The sequence below is a fragment of the Carassius auratus genome, chromosome 10 (assembly GCF_003368295.1).
Source record: "Carassius auratus strain Wakin chromosome 10, ASM336829v1, whole genome shotgun sequence".
Taxonomy (NCBI): Eukaryota; Metazoa; Chordata; class Actinopteri; order Cypriniformes; family Cyprinidae; genus Carassius; species Carassius auratus.
Window position 1 is genome coordinate 2,905,594 of NC_039252.1, and position 15,049 is coordinate 2,920,642.

The window sequence follows — 15,049 nt, forward strand, 5'->3', positions numbered from 1 at the left end:
TTTCTGTCGGTCAGTGCTTTTTCACCCACGCACATATTTCCGGGTATTGTCATTTCTTATTGAAATGACTGGATCTGGCCACAAACATTTACCATACAGCAGAAATGCGACCGCACTGTGATTGCACTGCTCTACAGTTCTCAGTATACAGGAATGAATCCTATGAATGGTTTAGCACCTCAGTATTTGAATGAGCTCCTTTTACATTATACTCCTCTACGTCCGCTACGTTCTCAAAACTCAGGCAATTTGATAATATCTAGAATATCAAAATCAACTGCGGGAGGCAGATCCTTTTCCTATTTGGCGCCTAAACTCTGGAATAACCTACCTAACATTGTTCGGGAGGCAGACACACTCTTGCAGTTTAAATCTAGATTAAAGACCCATCTCTTTAACCTGGCATACACATAACATACTAATATGCTTTTAATATCCAAATCCGTTAAAGGATTTTTAGGCTGCATTAATTAGTTAAACCGGAACCGGGAACACTTCCCATAACACCCGATGTACTTGCTACATCATTAGAAGAATGGCATCTACGCTAATAATAGTCAGATACAATCAGATAATCATAAAAAGCTAAAGTTTACACACCATCTGGGCATTTGAAGCAGAAATGTGGTGTGTGGGCAATAAAAAAAAATTATTCTCAAAAACAATTCTTCAAATTCATCAAACCGTAGGTCGTTTGTGAGTGTGTATTTTTGAAAAAGTTTACTGTGTGGAAATTATGAAAACATTGATAAAACATTTATTTACAGAAACACAAGCAGTGAAAACTGCACAAATGCACACGGAGACGAACTGAGAAAAGCAGTACTTACGAGTCTTCTCCTCCGTGGGCCGGGGACTGTCCTGCAAACACAGATAGGAGGAATTACAGACGAGCGTCTTAACATGATCTTCCCTTCGGGAGCAGCTGTTTTCACAAACCCTAATTTGCCGTTTCAGTTCAAGGGAGCTGCAGTGTTATTAAGCCACGATGCAGGAGGCACGGCGCAAGCAAGCTCCTAAACCTGTCACAAGCAGCAGAATGTATTTCACATCGGACACGCTCCTTGTGGAGAATTTACCGTATGCACATAAAAGGTTTTTTTTTTCCTCCAGAAGGAAACAGTGGGAAGTTGTTTCTTAAGTACAGTCCTAATGCAGGAACACTGAGATTTATATCGCTGCTTTCCAATAAATATACAGGGATGCCAGGGCGAGATTTGGCGCATATGGTTGTAAAACACTGCTGTCTGTAAATCAACGGACTCCCAAAATAAGCCGAAATAGGTGAACAGGAAAGAAAACACTAGAGCTATGACAGAACGAGAACGCATTGATTGGATGAGTTTATATTGGGATGCCACACAGGTATGTTTAATTGAGCTGGGTTTCACGTGACACCAATCATTTCCAAAAATAACTATGCATTAAATGCACAAACATCTCTGGCCTGACAGAAATGAATGGAAACTTGTGCCGTCTTCCCATGGAGTGCAACAGCAGGGTACTGGAAGTAAAAATCCTATTCGTTTTACCCATACGGAAATTGATTTTTAATGACAGTGTATAAAGCTTTCAAGAGAGACCTATAAAGTTCAAGACTTTGAATATAACTATGACTTTGAAGATTATTTTTCTGAACAATTCCTGAAGAACTACACTACCCTTCATTCTGAAGAGAGCTCAACCAATCAGTAAGACCATATACTGTACAATTTAGAAAACATGTTTTATATCTCAGTATACTATAAACTGTAATTTATTCCTTTGATGCTCAGCTGTATTTGAAGCATAACTTCAATCTGAAATTTGAAATAATCTTTTGTAATATTATAAATGCCTTTGATCAATTTAATCGGTCTTTGCTAAAAAAAAACTGTAGTGTATATACAATAGAAGTATACTATATTTGTAAATATTTGCATATTTTGCACAGCTGTGTTTTTTTTTCAATTAATGCATGTCATTCACTCATTTTATTTGATCACATCCATTAATTTCTCTTTAAATAATAATGTTAAATATACAATAAGTCAAGCTTCATTTTAAGGTCCAATTTTCTCTATATTAAACCAATAACTATGACCTCTGCCTCAATAATCTCCTAATTCACTGGATATTAATAGTTAGTAAGGTAGTTGTTAGGTTTAGCTATTGTTAGGATTATGTATGTATTATATGCTCATGCAGAATATCTGCTTTATAAGCTCTAATAAACAGACAATATGTTAATAATGGGCATGAAAATATGCAACTAGTTTATAGTGATAATTAGTCCTTATACGAAAGTGTTTTCATATAAACGTCTTGACCGTCTTCTTTCCAATGGTAATATAATATTTAGCTTTAGATGTAATGTTGGTCTGGAGTTTAAAAGTCCTTTACCTCCAGTCCCCAGTCGCACGTAGAGCACCCCAGTAGCCGAGATGACTTTGAGGGAGTTCGAGGCCTCACACTGGTAGTATCCCGTGTCGGTGGTGTCCAGGTCTTGAATGCGGAGCTTGGATCCAGCCTCTGTCTTGCGGATGGAGATTCGGCCCTGCTCCTGCACCACCGGGGCGTCGTTCTTCAGCCAGCGGATGCTGGGGCGCGGGCGGCCCGCCACTTTGCAGTGTAAAGTGACCGTCTGACCCTGCACTATAGTCATGTTGTTTGGTGGCTCCACAAACTCCAGGAAGTCACCTGAGGGCAAAGGTCAAGGAAGGCTGTTAGAGGGGTCAAAGGTGAGGACCCTGAGCATCAGTGCAGGCTTGAGAAGAAATCAACCCCCATCCTCGCTGAGATGACTGATGGATACTACCTTGAGACACTGAAACCATTTAAAGGTTTGACTAATGTGTGCAGTTTTACACACATCAGGACTCAAAAAAAAACAAACACTGTGAACGGAAACCAATTAGATATCAATTCTACATCATACATTCACATACTAAAGGGTTTTTAGAATGGATTAAAACAAGGGCTGAAAAATTGAGAAAATGTATGCGTTTATCAAATTGAAAAGCTGCTATAAATAAAATAAAACATACATTTGCAATGCATTTCACAGCAAGGCATGGCAAAGTGTTGATTTACAAGGGAGCAGCTCAGGATAACAGTTTTTGGGTCTCGGTCTGCAGTAAAGCTGCTCAAACTTTATAAATGAGTCTCTGAATCATTCACTCAACCAATCTGTCCACTGAATCAAGTCTAGGAGGATCACTTAAGGTGTCAGATGTGGAATTTGAAATGAGGAAACTACAGCAAATGCGTTTCTAGTTTAATCCAATAGCAAAATAAAAGATGAACAGATGGAAAAATTATAAAGAGACTGATCACAGCAATCAGCAATTGTGTTAGAAACACCCTTAGTTTAAGGCCCCGTCCACACGGAGACGGAGCTTACCCCAATCCCATCTTTTTTTTCCTCATCTCAAGAAATATCTGCATCCACACGAAACCGCATATTGATGTAGTATACATGCCAGACCAGTATGTGGCACTGTAATTCTGCCACAGAGATACACTAAAAACAGAGAAGAAGACTTGGACTATGCTCATAAACATTGCACGTGGTACACAAACGAACATGGAACAATACATTTATTAATCAGTGTTAATGTTAGTTAATAAAAAGACAATCGTTCAGTGTTTGTTCGTGTTTTTGTTGCTGTTACGTGACGTAGAGCTGTCTGACTAGGGGGGAGACGTGGGCTGGTGACGTCATCGTTTCAGAAAATAAACGGATTAGCCGTCCAGACGAAAACACAAAGACGGCGTTTTCAAATTTATCCACTGGTTTCAAAAAATAGCGGTTTCACCTTACGAAAACGCCGGATCCGTGTGGACGAAACGCCTATCCGATAAAAAATGTGTGCGTATTCACAGAAACGCGTCTCCGTGTGGACGGGGCCTAATACCAAGGTAATATATACTAATATGTATACTGGGATGGATGGAGCAAAACTCTGCATTAACAGTATTAAAAGGGTCCATTGTTTCTAATATGCAAGTTACTCAATTTCAACTCCTATTCATTGAACTGTTGCATAAAAGCAAGCATACAATTATTGTTCTGGCTCCTTGTTACTCCTTAAAAACCCTCGTTGTTAATGTGACTTTTCAATTTGGTAACAGAAACTGGGACACTTTTGAACCTAGTTGGCAGACACACAAGAGGATCTTCATCTTTTTTCTTATTTAAATACTTGTCCTCTTTACATACTTGTTCTGTGAAGTATTCTAAAACACTTGCTTTATTAACATCAAAATTCAATGCATGAGCCATGTTTGAAGCTGCTTCAAGAACGATTGGTTCCAGCAAGAATTCTCAATTTGTTGCATTCGTACACATTTTTTGTTGTAGCTTAAGGTTTTGTCTCTTTTATTTTTAGATGGGACAAGATAAACACGAGCTGACTGGTCAAGGTCAGACTGCCACAGCATTGACCCCTGCGTTTGACGGCAGAATTACTCCACTCTGGGAAAGCACATCTGGATGAAGTAACTCAAGCTTTAGATCAAAACAAACATCTTCCGTCGAGTGGTCCCATCCTGACAACTGCGGATGAAAGAAACGTCCCAGGAGGGGATTTGTTTGTTTTGGCAAACTTGTGATTTGAAGACCTCTGCAATGAAGCACTCAAACCAAGAAAACGGTAGAGCAGAGCTTCCCAAACTCCAGAGCCATAATGTCCCTTTAATTAACTCTACGTTCAATCAAATGTACACAACTTGACTGTGTTATTAATAAAACACTTGAACTTTCTTTCAAAGTAGGGCTTTCACAATATCAGATTTTCAATAAACTATTAAAAGAATTGTAGAAAATAAGACATTTTCTGAAAGTATCTTTAACCAGATTTAATTTGGAATATATTTATGGCGATCGCATTGCCAATGTGTCCATAGAGGATTGTTCTTTTAGTTTTAAAACAGTGTCTGGAGCCAGTGTGTTGACGGAGTCCTCCGCTCATCACAGAGACATGAGAGATGACGCGATGCTGTGGAGGTGAGAAATGCAACATGACTGCATGATGAGAAAACAGAGAAAGTCACAGCAAGAGAGCAAAGAGAAGCTGGCTAAGCTCAGCCCGAGAAGTGTGAGCTCATAGTGTGTAGAGAGCCAGACGGAGCTCAAATAAACACAGCCATACAGACCTCAGCCTTATCGAGCAGACATGAAATCCCCTGTGCTCTCCAACCTGATCTGAGATCATATCTCCGCACCCACAGCCATCATAAGGGTGGTATGTAGCCTTAAATGGGGTTGACACGCAGTTGCCAAGTTGTCCAACATACGCTTGAATGATTACAAGAGCTGAGTTCGAGCACATGCAGGGCAGAAAGACGCCCCCTGTGCACATTTAATCCTCACAGTTTATTGTTTTCTGTTGTGCTGGTGACCATTTCACACCACTAAATACAAACTAGATGTAGATTACCAGATCATTCTCCTCCTGTCTGTAGAAACAATCCCAAAAACCCTAAATGCTGGTTGATTACATCAGTTTCAAACTAGTGTGAAATGTGTTGTTTAGCTACAAGTAGCTTTTGGCCAAAGACTAGCATGTTTGTGAATCCCACTCGACACATGCAGTTTCATCTTTAGCTGTGTCTGCGCTATTTCTCTCCTGAAGTTAACGACGATAAAGGGACAGTTTTACTAATAGCTTGTGCCAGTGCAAACCGTCTTTTGGCAGTTTGATAGGTTTTACTAAAGATGCACAGTGACCGTTTAGGACTGAAAAGACGTGGATTGTTATTTTTGCGCCTGACTTTATTGAATATGCATTTGTAGGAGTTTCTCTTTTGGACGCAAAAGTGAGAGTAGAGAAGAAGAGTTTTTAAATGAATCACACAACGCGTTTTATATACTTGCACTCGCATAATAACTGGCATTTGCACCATTATTTAATGCCCTAAAAAAGCAATTTGCTGCAACTTGTTGCTAGGATAAGGCACAGCAGAGATGAGAGAGAGCATGGTAGAAGGGAGAGTCATTTATTTGGAATGCAAGAAGAACACGAACGTATTGTTTGCCAAGCCATGTTATTTTTTAACTTGCTTCAGGAAATAAAAGACAACTTTGGAGCCCTCAACTAGGAGACACGCAATCCCAGCTCTATCAAAACCTCTTGCAACTTCTAGCATTTTTGGGCCTCCGGTTCTTTTTCATGTACTGTGGCTTCTTTATTTCTTTATTCTTTATTTGTGACTGCTGTAATTTGCACTGCGCGTGTCATATTGTGTTGACCGATATGTAAATGAGATGTTGCATCTGTGTTCTTTAATCAATGAGATTTCTTTACAAAGGTAAATCAAGGAATTAAATTTTCTTAATTATTCAATAAATCAATGTTTTTGCAAATGTTAATGTACTTGTTATTCATTGTGTCAGTGTTTTATACGCAAGAACAACAAAGTGACGAAACGCCGTTGTTTAGGGCTACTATAGAAACATGATGGCGACTTCCACGTAAGGGGACTCATGATGTATGTAGATAGAAATCACTCAATCTAAAGTGATAAAAACATAACGGTTCATTAGGAAAGGTGTTTGTACACCTCTGAAATAGTTGAAGTAGACCATAGTTATGTATATTATATTGCATTTCTGTAAATAGATTGTTGTAAATATTACACATTTCAAAATTTAGGCTGAATGCATGTCTCACACTTTATATGTATACTACTGAGTTTGCGTAAAACTAAAGTATACTCTTGGGTTTAAGGCAACTGAAATGCATTGTTCAGTTAGGAGCAACGTGAAACAATAATAATCCCTATCAGCAGATAATTCAACCGTCAACAAAAGACGACATGAAAAGACTGAAAAACAACGACTACCAAACCAAGGCAGCATTGACAAGCTCTGCATCACATCACAGAAGATTTGCAAAGAAACCGAGGCATGAAAGGCCCAATTGTGTCACAAAGCCACACTGTGAATGACTGAGAAAGTGAAGCCGTGAAAACACAAGTCCATATACCCTCACTATGTAAAGGCAAGCTGTTACAGGCCCTCTGCTATCTGCAAACATGAGCGAGGGTGTTGTGATCATGCTCAGTTGACGCTCTGAAGACGTGACATAATGAGACAGCCACAACTGTACAGGAACATGTTGAACATCAGTGAACCACGGCACCGACACTGAGAACCACTATGTGCGGCTAGACTCACAGTCAGGTAAAGTCAGCGTGCTAGAACAGGCAGAATGGGAAATTAATATCACACTAATCCATTATTACTCATGCATAGATGCCAGTGCAACTGAAAGAGTATAAAGCTGCACCCACTCCAACATGCCAAGCTGTTCTCATCACTTCACTTTACAAAAGCACAACATACTTCACAAGCACAGAGTAAAGCATTAACTACTGAAAGAAAAAAGAGCAAGCTGAGGTAAATCAATGGGCCAAATTAGATAAAGATTAGTCCCATGATTCAGAATTCAAAAGAATATTGCAGAAAAAAAGAAGATGAAGACAAAAACGTTGAAATGGACCATCATGCAGCCACTTATGGAAAAAACCCCTCTGAGAGAGATCTCTGTAGCCCAGGATTGGCGAGTGCAGCTGGCAGGCGAGGTTAAGTGGGTTTGACTACTTGTGGGCGGCCATGATTGGAACGATAAACAACACGAGCGCTGCTGACAAGCCAACCTCTGGCCTTCAAACGCAACACTTAATGCTAATATAACTTTACAAGTAGATTTCAAGATAGGTGGATAAAAAGAATGATTTTACAATGCTTTACAATCACCATTTTACCAATAACAATTATTTAATCCCAAAATCAAGCTTTTAGTTTGTAGCAGCACTTGCAAAGTTATTTCTGGTCAAACATACCAAACATATTTAATTGTTTATACACATCATTAAAACATTCAAGGTATATGCACCACTGAAGCCAGAAACTTTTATGAACCCTTGAGAAAAGTACATTTTAACGCATTCTTTAAAAAAACAACAGAAATAATATACATTTAGTACAAACTTGATATAAAAATAAATAAATAAATAAATTGCACAATGACTTAAAATGCACTTTGAAGTAAATACATTTTTTGAAGTAATGTTTTATTTAAACATTACAAAACAGTCATGAAAGTGTACTTTTCCAAGTACTTTTAAGAGGCCTTTCTGCATTAATATCTGCAAATACTTTTTTAATATACACTTTTAAGATGTGAAATATACTACAAACTTAATACAATTAATACACAGTTGATGTATTAATTTGCTGATCACCATTGCATTTTTTTTTTTTAATGTTTTGTTGTTTTTGAGAAAATTCTCAGCTTGCAAATTTCGCCAATTTTAAATCACCCAACTCCAATGAAATAAATGTTTTGATGCTCTTTAATTTAATATGACTGAAGGTTTCTGTGGGTGAAGCCAATTAGCCTTAAGTAAAAAAACAGAAACCAAATTTATATTAAAATATCTTGATCCAGAACACAGTTATTGACTGTCACAACCGGTTTTGAATATGGAGACATTATTTACATTTATTTAGTGAATGATGCTTTATCATGCACCTGGTTAGACAAAATAATTCACTTCCAACTGTTTCTTCTACATTTCGCTTGCTAACATGTTTCACAGATTCTGTGAGCTTTTCTCTTGCTTCTAGTTCATACTGGTAATGCATGGTTTAGAAACACTGCCCTTCATACGTTCATTCACTCTCCTGAAAACTATTACAGCTTCCTCTCGTCCCCAGACCCCTTGGTCCCGTGGCCAACACAAATAACCTCTGCAGCGCTCGTACTCGGAGCAGCTATTAAACAGGCCTGCCAGAGCAAAGTGGTGGCTTTTCCTCAAACTCTTGATTTATGCACACGGAAAGCAGAAACGCAGACGCACTCCTGACAGACATAGCAGGCCGCATTTCATGATCCAAACCTTATCGTGAACACCTATCATGCAGTTTTTCCACTGATTTTTGGTTACACTTTATTTTAAGGTCCAATTCTCGCCATTAACAAACCATTAACTATAACTTTTGCCTCAAACTCCTAATTCTCTGCTTATCAATAGCAAGTTAGGTGGTTGTTAAATTTAGGTATGGTCTAATATTATGAGATCTAAAATATGGGTTGGGGTTAGCAGGGGTGGACACGTACACAGGGTTATTTGGCAAACAAAAAAAGAAAATTATTTTGCTTGAAACTAGCTAGTAACGTATCTGCCATTGCCATTGCCATTAGCCCTTGACAGGCTCAGACTACAGAAAATGGAGGGATATTTGAAACTGCAATAACAAAAACAGGTTACTCACTACAATAGGTTTCAAAAACATCTAATATTAACTATGCTTTTTATATAAGTTTTGCTGATTATCTTTGTCCTTGACAGGGTGCAAGATGATCTACAATCTAAAAATGGACATTTCTGAAATTGTTTTGTTGAAATAAATAATGGTAAATTAACTACTTGGAAATGAATATAAAATAGGAAATATACAAATAGAGTTCACTACAGAAAACTACAGTTCAGTTCAAACAGCAACAAAAACATTTAAATGGTTATAAGAGCTGGTAACTTAAACAGGGATCGTACAGATACTGCGAAATAAAATTCCAGGACTTTCAAGGACTTTTTTTTGGTTTTCAAGGACTAAAATCAGATCTTACTTAATAATCAATATTGTTATTATCTTTCAAATTCTAATAAACTAATAAAACAAAATGGTACAAATAAAGAGCCGCACATGCAAAGAATGCAGTGACTGTGGCAACTTTAACATTTGAAAGGATACTATGGCAAAGTTATCGCTTTCCTTATTCAAACATATTTTTTTTTTCATGAATTTATGACTGACCTGAAGAATGAAAGCTATGTCATACACTTGGGAAATTATGAGCTATATCGCTGCTTATTGACACTAGGGGTGTGACAATACACTTTGCAATATGCTCACAAGCTTAGACAAAATCCAGATACTTGGTTCACGAGAAAATGAACGAGAAAAAGAACGAGAAAATGCTTTAATAGTTTAAGAGATTTTCAAATGACAAAAAAAATTTGTCTTTTAATGTTTTAACTAATCTAGTGCTTAACTAATGATTATTTTGCTAATCAAGTTATCTGATTTTGATAAATAATCTGACATTTTTGACAGACCTAGGTGGAAAAATAGTATTTAATATGATCATATTTATATATAAAGTAACGATTAAGCAATAATAGCTGACTTAAAAAAAAATATCAAAACTAAGTACATGGTTTTATTGAACAACACTGTTAAATACAGTTTACTACAGTATGCTATCAGCGATCAGTAAGATTTTATTTTGGCGCAGAACCAAATTTTCCCCATTAGATGCTGGGGGCTGGTGGTGCACACACTGGTTGGATTTGTGATTTGGTGTAGAGTTTTTCTCTCTCAAATATTACAAGCACACACACAATTTTGAAGGCTTGCCAACAGAATGAAAGCCTATTAACAAAAAGTGCATCATTTTACGTTGACAAAATAAAAATTTAACTGACAAAAATATCCCCAAAGTTGCAAAAGAGTTAATTACGTTTCTTAAAAGATTGGAAATAAAAATCATCATGTACTTATGTATGTATGCATGTATGTATGTATAGTTTAATGTTAACGACTGCAAACAAAAGAGCACTTTTTTCATTTAAAAACATGATGCAGTGGGACGCAGAAGGAATACTCAATTGAATAACAAGTACTGGCTCTTTTGAATCAGATTACGTAATCCAGATTACATGTAATCAGTTCTGGCCTAAAATGAAACTGCAGGATATAAGGTGTTGGGATGCTGCTTGCTGGATAGGGTTTAATCAGTCCTTGTGTTCCTGTACCTTCAGCTGTGGGCAGTCCTCCGCTCTGGGCCTCAGCTACAGCCTCGATCTCTCCAGACTCCGACAGGTTCACATCAGCCCCTGCAGAACACACAGGAGACCGTTAGTACACCACCAGTCAAGACCTGTGCTCCAATAAACAACGACTGTGCTCTTATCAAATTATTATGATGGAATATCTTAACCTTAGTGTCGGTAAAAGTAACTTATAAAACTGTTAACTTTGAATTCTAGAGAATACACAACAAATATGCAGCAGCTGTAAACCCATATTAAAGACTGGTTAAACAGGTCTGTTACACTTTAATGATCAATTCTCAATGCTTATTAGCATGAATATTACTAGCATATTAGCCCATTTACTCACCCTCATGTCGTTCCAAACCTGTATGAGATGTTTTATCTTACTATGGAAGTCAATGGCAACCACCAACTGTTTGATTACCAGCAATCTTCAAAATATCTTCTTTTATGTTCAACATAAGAAACAACTCGTACAGGTTTGGAACGGCATGAGAGTAAATAATGACAGAACTTTCATTTTTGGGTGAACTATGCCTTTAATGCTTCATTCTGCATTTATTCTAGATCTCTTGATCCATGCCACACCTAAACTAAACAACAACCTTACTAGGGTTGCAAAAGGGGTGGAACATTTCCAATAAGTTTCTGGAAACTTTCCAAAAATCCTGGGAAAATTTCAAAAAATTTGGAATTTTCCCAAAATGTACTGGAAAGTGTCCACCTTCTTGCAACCCTAAACCTTACTAACTATTAATAAGTATCAAATTATGAGTTTATTTAAGTAAAAGTCCTAGTTTTATAGTGAAAATGTGATTCCTAATCTTAAGTGTTACCAACAGGTCATTTATAGAAATACACCAACATGCAATTCATAAAGTGACTTGAATATACATATTCTACCGTGAACTGACATTATTAATTCAATATTCTTGTAAGGCATAGGCCTATAAAATGAAATGTTTTTGTGGGGAATCAGTATTATACAACTAAAAAAAATTATATTTACATAATAATAATAATACAAATAATAATAAATACAAATAAAATGGCTGAAACTGTAATTTTTCACATGAAACTAAAATGAGATGCATGTGCATTTTTAAAACTAGATTTTTTTCTTGGATTCTTCTTGGATAATATTATTGTGCACCAACAGCAAAATAATAAAGAAAATATCAGACTATGACTAAGAACTCTCTTCACTGGAAAATGACCATTAATTTTGATGCAAGTAAAAAAACCTGAGTGTTTAATCTGAAAATCTGTTCCAAAAAGAGCATCTCATTACCATAAAACACATTACTGCTGACTGTGGGGTTTTTGAGATGCTCCAGAAATACCCTAAACTGAGACAGAAAACACAAGTGGAGTGAGTGTTCATATAATGATCAGATGGTAACTGGGCCGGTGTTTAACAAGCTCACTGTATGCGGTTAAAGGCAAATTACATCCTTGTTTAACAGTGTGGAGTGATTTCCTTCTGAGACTCAAAACAGCGTGAGAACCATTACATATGGGGCATAAATTATGCTTGCTTAATATGTTGTTGTAATTATTTCTTTGTTTTATCTGCTCCAATAAATTAAATAGTTATTATGCAAATTATCCTGGAATAGAAGTAAGCTGGGAATGTGCGTGTTGAAAACCACATTTGACGTGCTATAAACAGCTGGGCCAGGTCTTCACATAATTACAGAGCTGTATTCAAGTAATAATCCATAACCAGCTGAAGCATTCGTGATCGTCATCCACACAGTCTTGACAAACACACTACTTGGCTCGCTTTACCCCATACGTACTGAAATACGGTAATGGAAATGATCCTAATGTTAAATGTATATACAAATCATTATTGTGTAACACAAATCAGACTGGCTCGCCAAAGACAAGCCAACTGTTTACGCAAAACAGACATCATTCATCTGTGCTAAAACAAAGAGCTGCAAAGATTAGGAGGATCTTGATGAAGTTGGTGATTCTGCTAATCAAACATTGGTTCTGTAGGTTTATTTAATGCAGCCTGCTGAATGATTATCTGCCATAACACACACAGATGGTGTCTTTCAGAGCCGGCCAGGCCATGGCAGAACCCACATACGCTAGAGTTACAGACACATTTCTCTTTTAATTCGCATATGAAATATCTCAAACATTCCCGTGCATGAAACTAATGCACAATCCAAAGACATGAGTCACACAGAAAAGCAGAGGATGCTTTTGAATGAACATATTTTACATGAATCCATTTGTGGATTATTAATGGCATCCTAATGGAATCAGCGAAGCAGATTTGGAAAGTTGCTCCTGCTCTACAGATGTGAACTTCAAAATGTTTAAATGTCAATTTTTTTTAATGTATTGATAGATTTCCAAATATTATATCTGATGGTCACTCCATGTCTCTACATAAATGAGAAACGCTACACTATCAAACAGGTTTGTTATTGGATTCTGTGGTTCTTTAACATCCAAGGAATCTTTCCATTGCACAAAAGGTGCTTTATAGTGAAAAAAAGGTTTTTCGGATTATAAAAATGGTTCTTTAAATAACTGTTTACTGAAAGTTTTTCAGAAGATAAATGCAGTGCATGCTTACAAACTAAAATAATTTTATGGACTCTAATATAGTTAATGTTCTTGCCGTTAGTGAGTCTTAAGTCCTTAAGTCATTAAGTCAATATAAATAAAGCAGAGTTGTGTAGCAAATGTAAAAACGGAGTCAGATTATGTGGAAAGCTAACGAGCATCTGCCAGTTCCTGTAGCACCATAATTACGGTTGTGTTTAATTTGAACAAAAGAAACAAAACAAAAAGGAATTAAAAACACATGTAGTTTAGCACCTCTGAGCAATGAACAGGTGTTTCCGCTCTCAAATCATGTGCAAAAGGAAAAGCCAAAGGCAAAACAAAGTGAATAAGTAGGCTGACTTTGGCAATGATTTGTGGAAGCAAACCTGAGATGAAAAAGCATGTGTTGTTTTTCTGGAAAACAAGGAAATTAACATGCACACTGATTGTTCACAAACTTTCTAAAACTGGTTTTGAGCTTGCTTGAATTACAATTGAACTACAACAATCATGCTACTAAAAACATAAGAGCGATTTACAGTTTTTGTTAAACTAGCTACTTTCTCCAATCTCGGCTTCATCATTATTTAATTATCAGATAAATGTAACCATAATCCATTACAGTTAATAAAAGAAAGAGTGTGTAATAAAATGACTTACTCATGAAAATGTTATGATTACAAAGAGGGTTAAATTCTGAATATTTTCACACACGTACAGATTTGATTGATTTCTTTCCCAAATTGCATTGACCTTTCTAAAATATATGAGGCACACCAATGTTTTAGGAGTTCACAGAACAGGACACACGCTCATTAATTGACCCTATTAGGATTTATGCGCTTAATAGTTTTTAAGATTAACTCTTTTTTTTTCTTCAAAGCATTGTTAGATTCCAGTGTTTTCTGTCACAGCTATGCAAAGATTTGATTTCAAAAACAGCATCATAGCGATTAAACGTTTTCTTGTTATGATTCTAAATCAGCATTTAACCTCGGATTGACCTCAAAGTAGAAGAGGTGCTAAAGTCTGATTTTGTGACGGCTGTGTTTTAAAATTTAAGTATAATAATCTTAAAGTGACAAAGGATTTAGAAAGTCGGACATTAATCAGCGTTGAGTGCTACTGTAAGGCCTGCACGCTTTAACTATGAAAATAATTAACAGTTGAACACATTCATTGGAAATTTAGAAAAGTAATGAAAAAGTAATCGGTTACAGTACTTCAATAAAGTATCTGAAATAGTTAACTAATAGGTCACTTGGTATCTCTAACCTTCCTAACACTGCCTGTATTAAAGACTGGATTCCCTTGGAGTCATGTTCGCAAAGGCATTTTTTTTTCTTCTGTAATTTCTTGTAACATCTATGGTCACGCATCTTATCAGTTCCCAAGTCAGCTCTACTTAGGATTGAACCTCTAACCCTGGTGTTATCGGGCCACGGCAGTAATCAGCAGGCTGCTGCCACCACGCTGGAGGGAGGCCAACAAAAGAGCCAGTGTGGAGACCTGGGAAAAGACGCTGATCTAATTATTTTGGCTCATGGTGCCTGCGAGCACTCAAGCCTCTGAATCACCACCTTTCACAGCGGATTCTCCTTTTTCAGCGAGTTACTCGCCTGGCAACTGTCTGCAAGCAGGCCACTCGGAG

The 15,049-nt window shown here is 37.0% G+C and overlaps 1 protein-coding gene across 1 annotated transcript in view; it reads right to left on the minus strand.

Annotated features, from left to right (window-relative positions):
* Positions 1-15,049, minus strand: part of LOC113109558 (tyrosine-protein kinase transmembrane receptor ROR2) — a 67,576-nt gene that overhangs the window by 17,280 nt on the left and 35,247 nt on the right. The window contains 3 exon segments of the mRNA XM_074559932.1: positions 831-861; positions 2,383-2,679; positions 10,807-10,887. Coding sequence (XP_074416033.1) covers positions 831-861; positions 2,383-2,679; positions 10,807-10,887 — 409 coding nt within the window.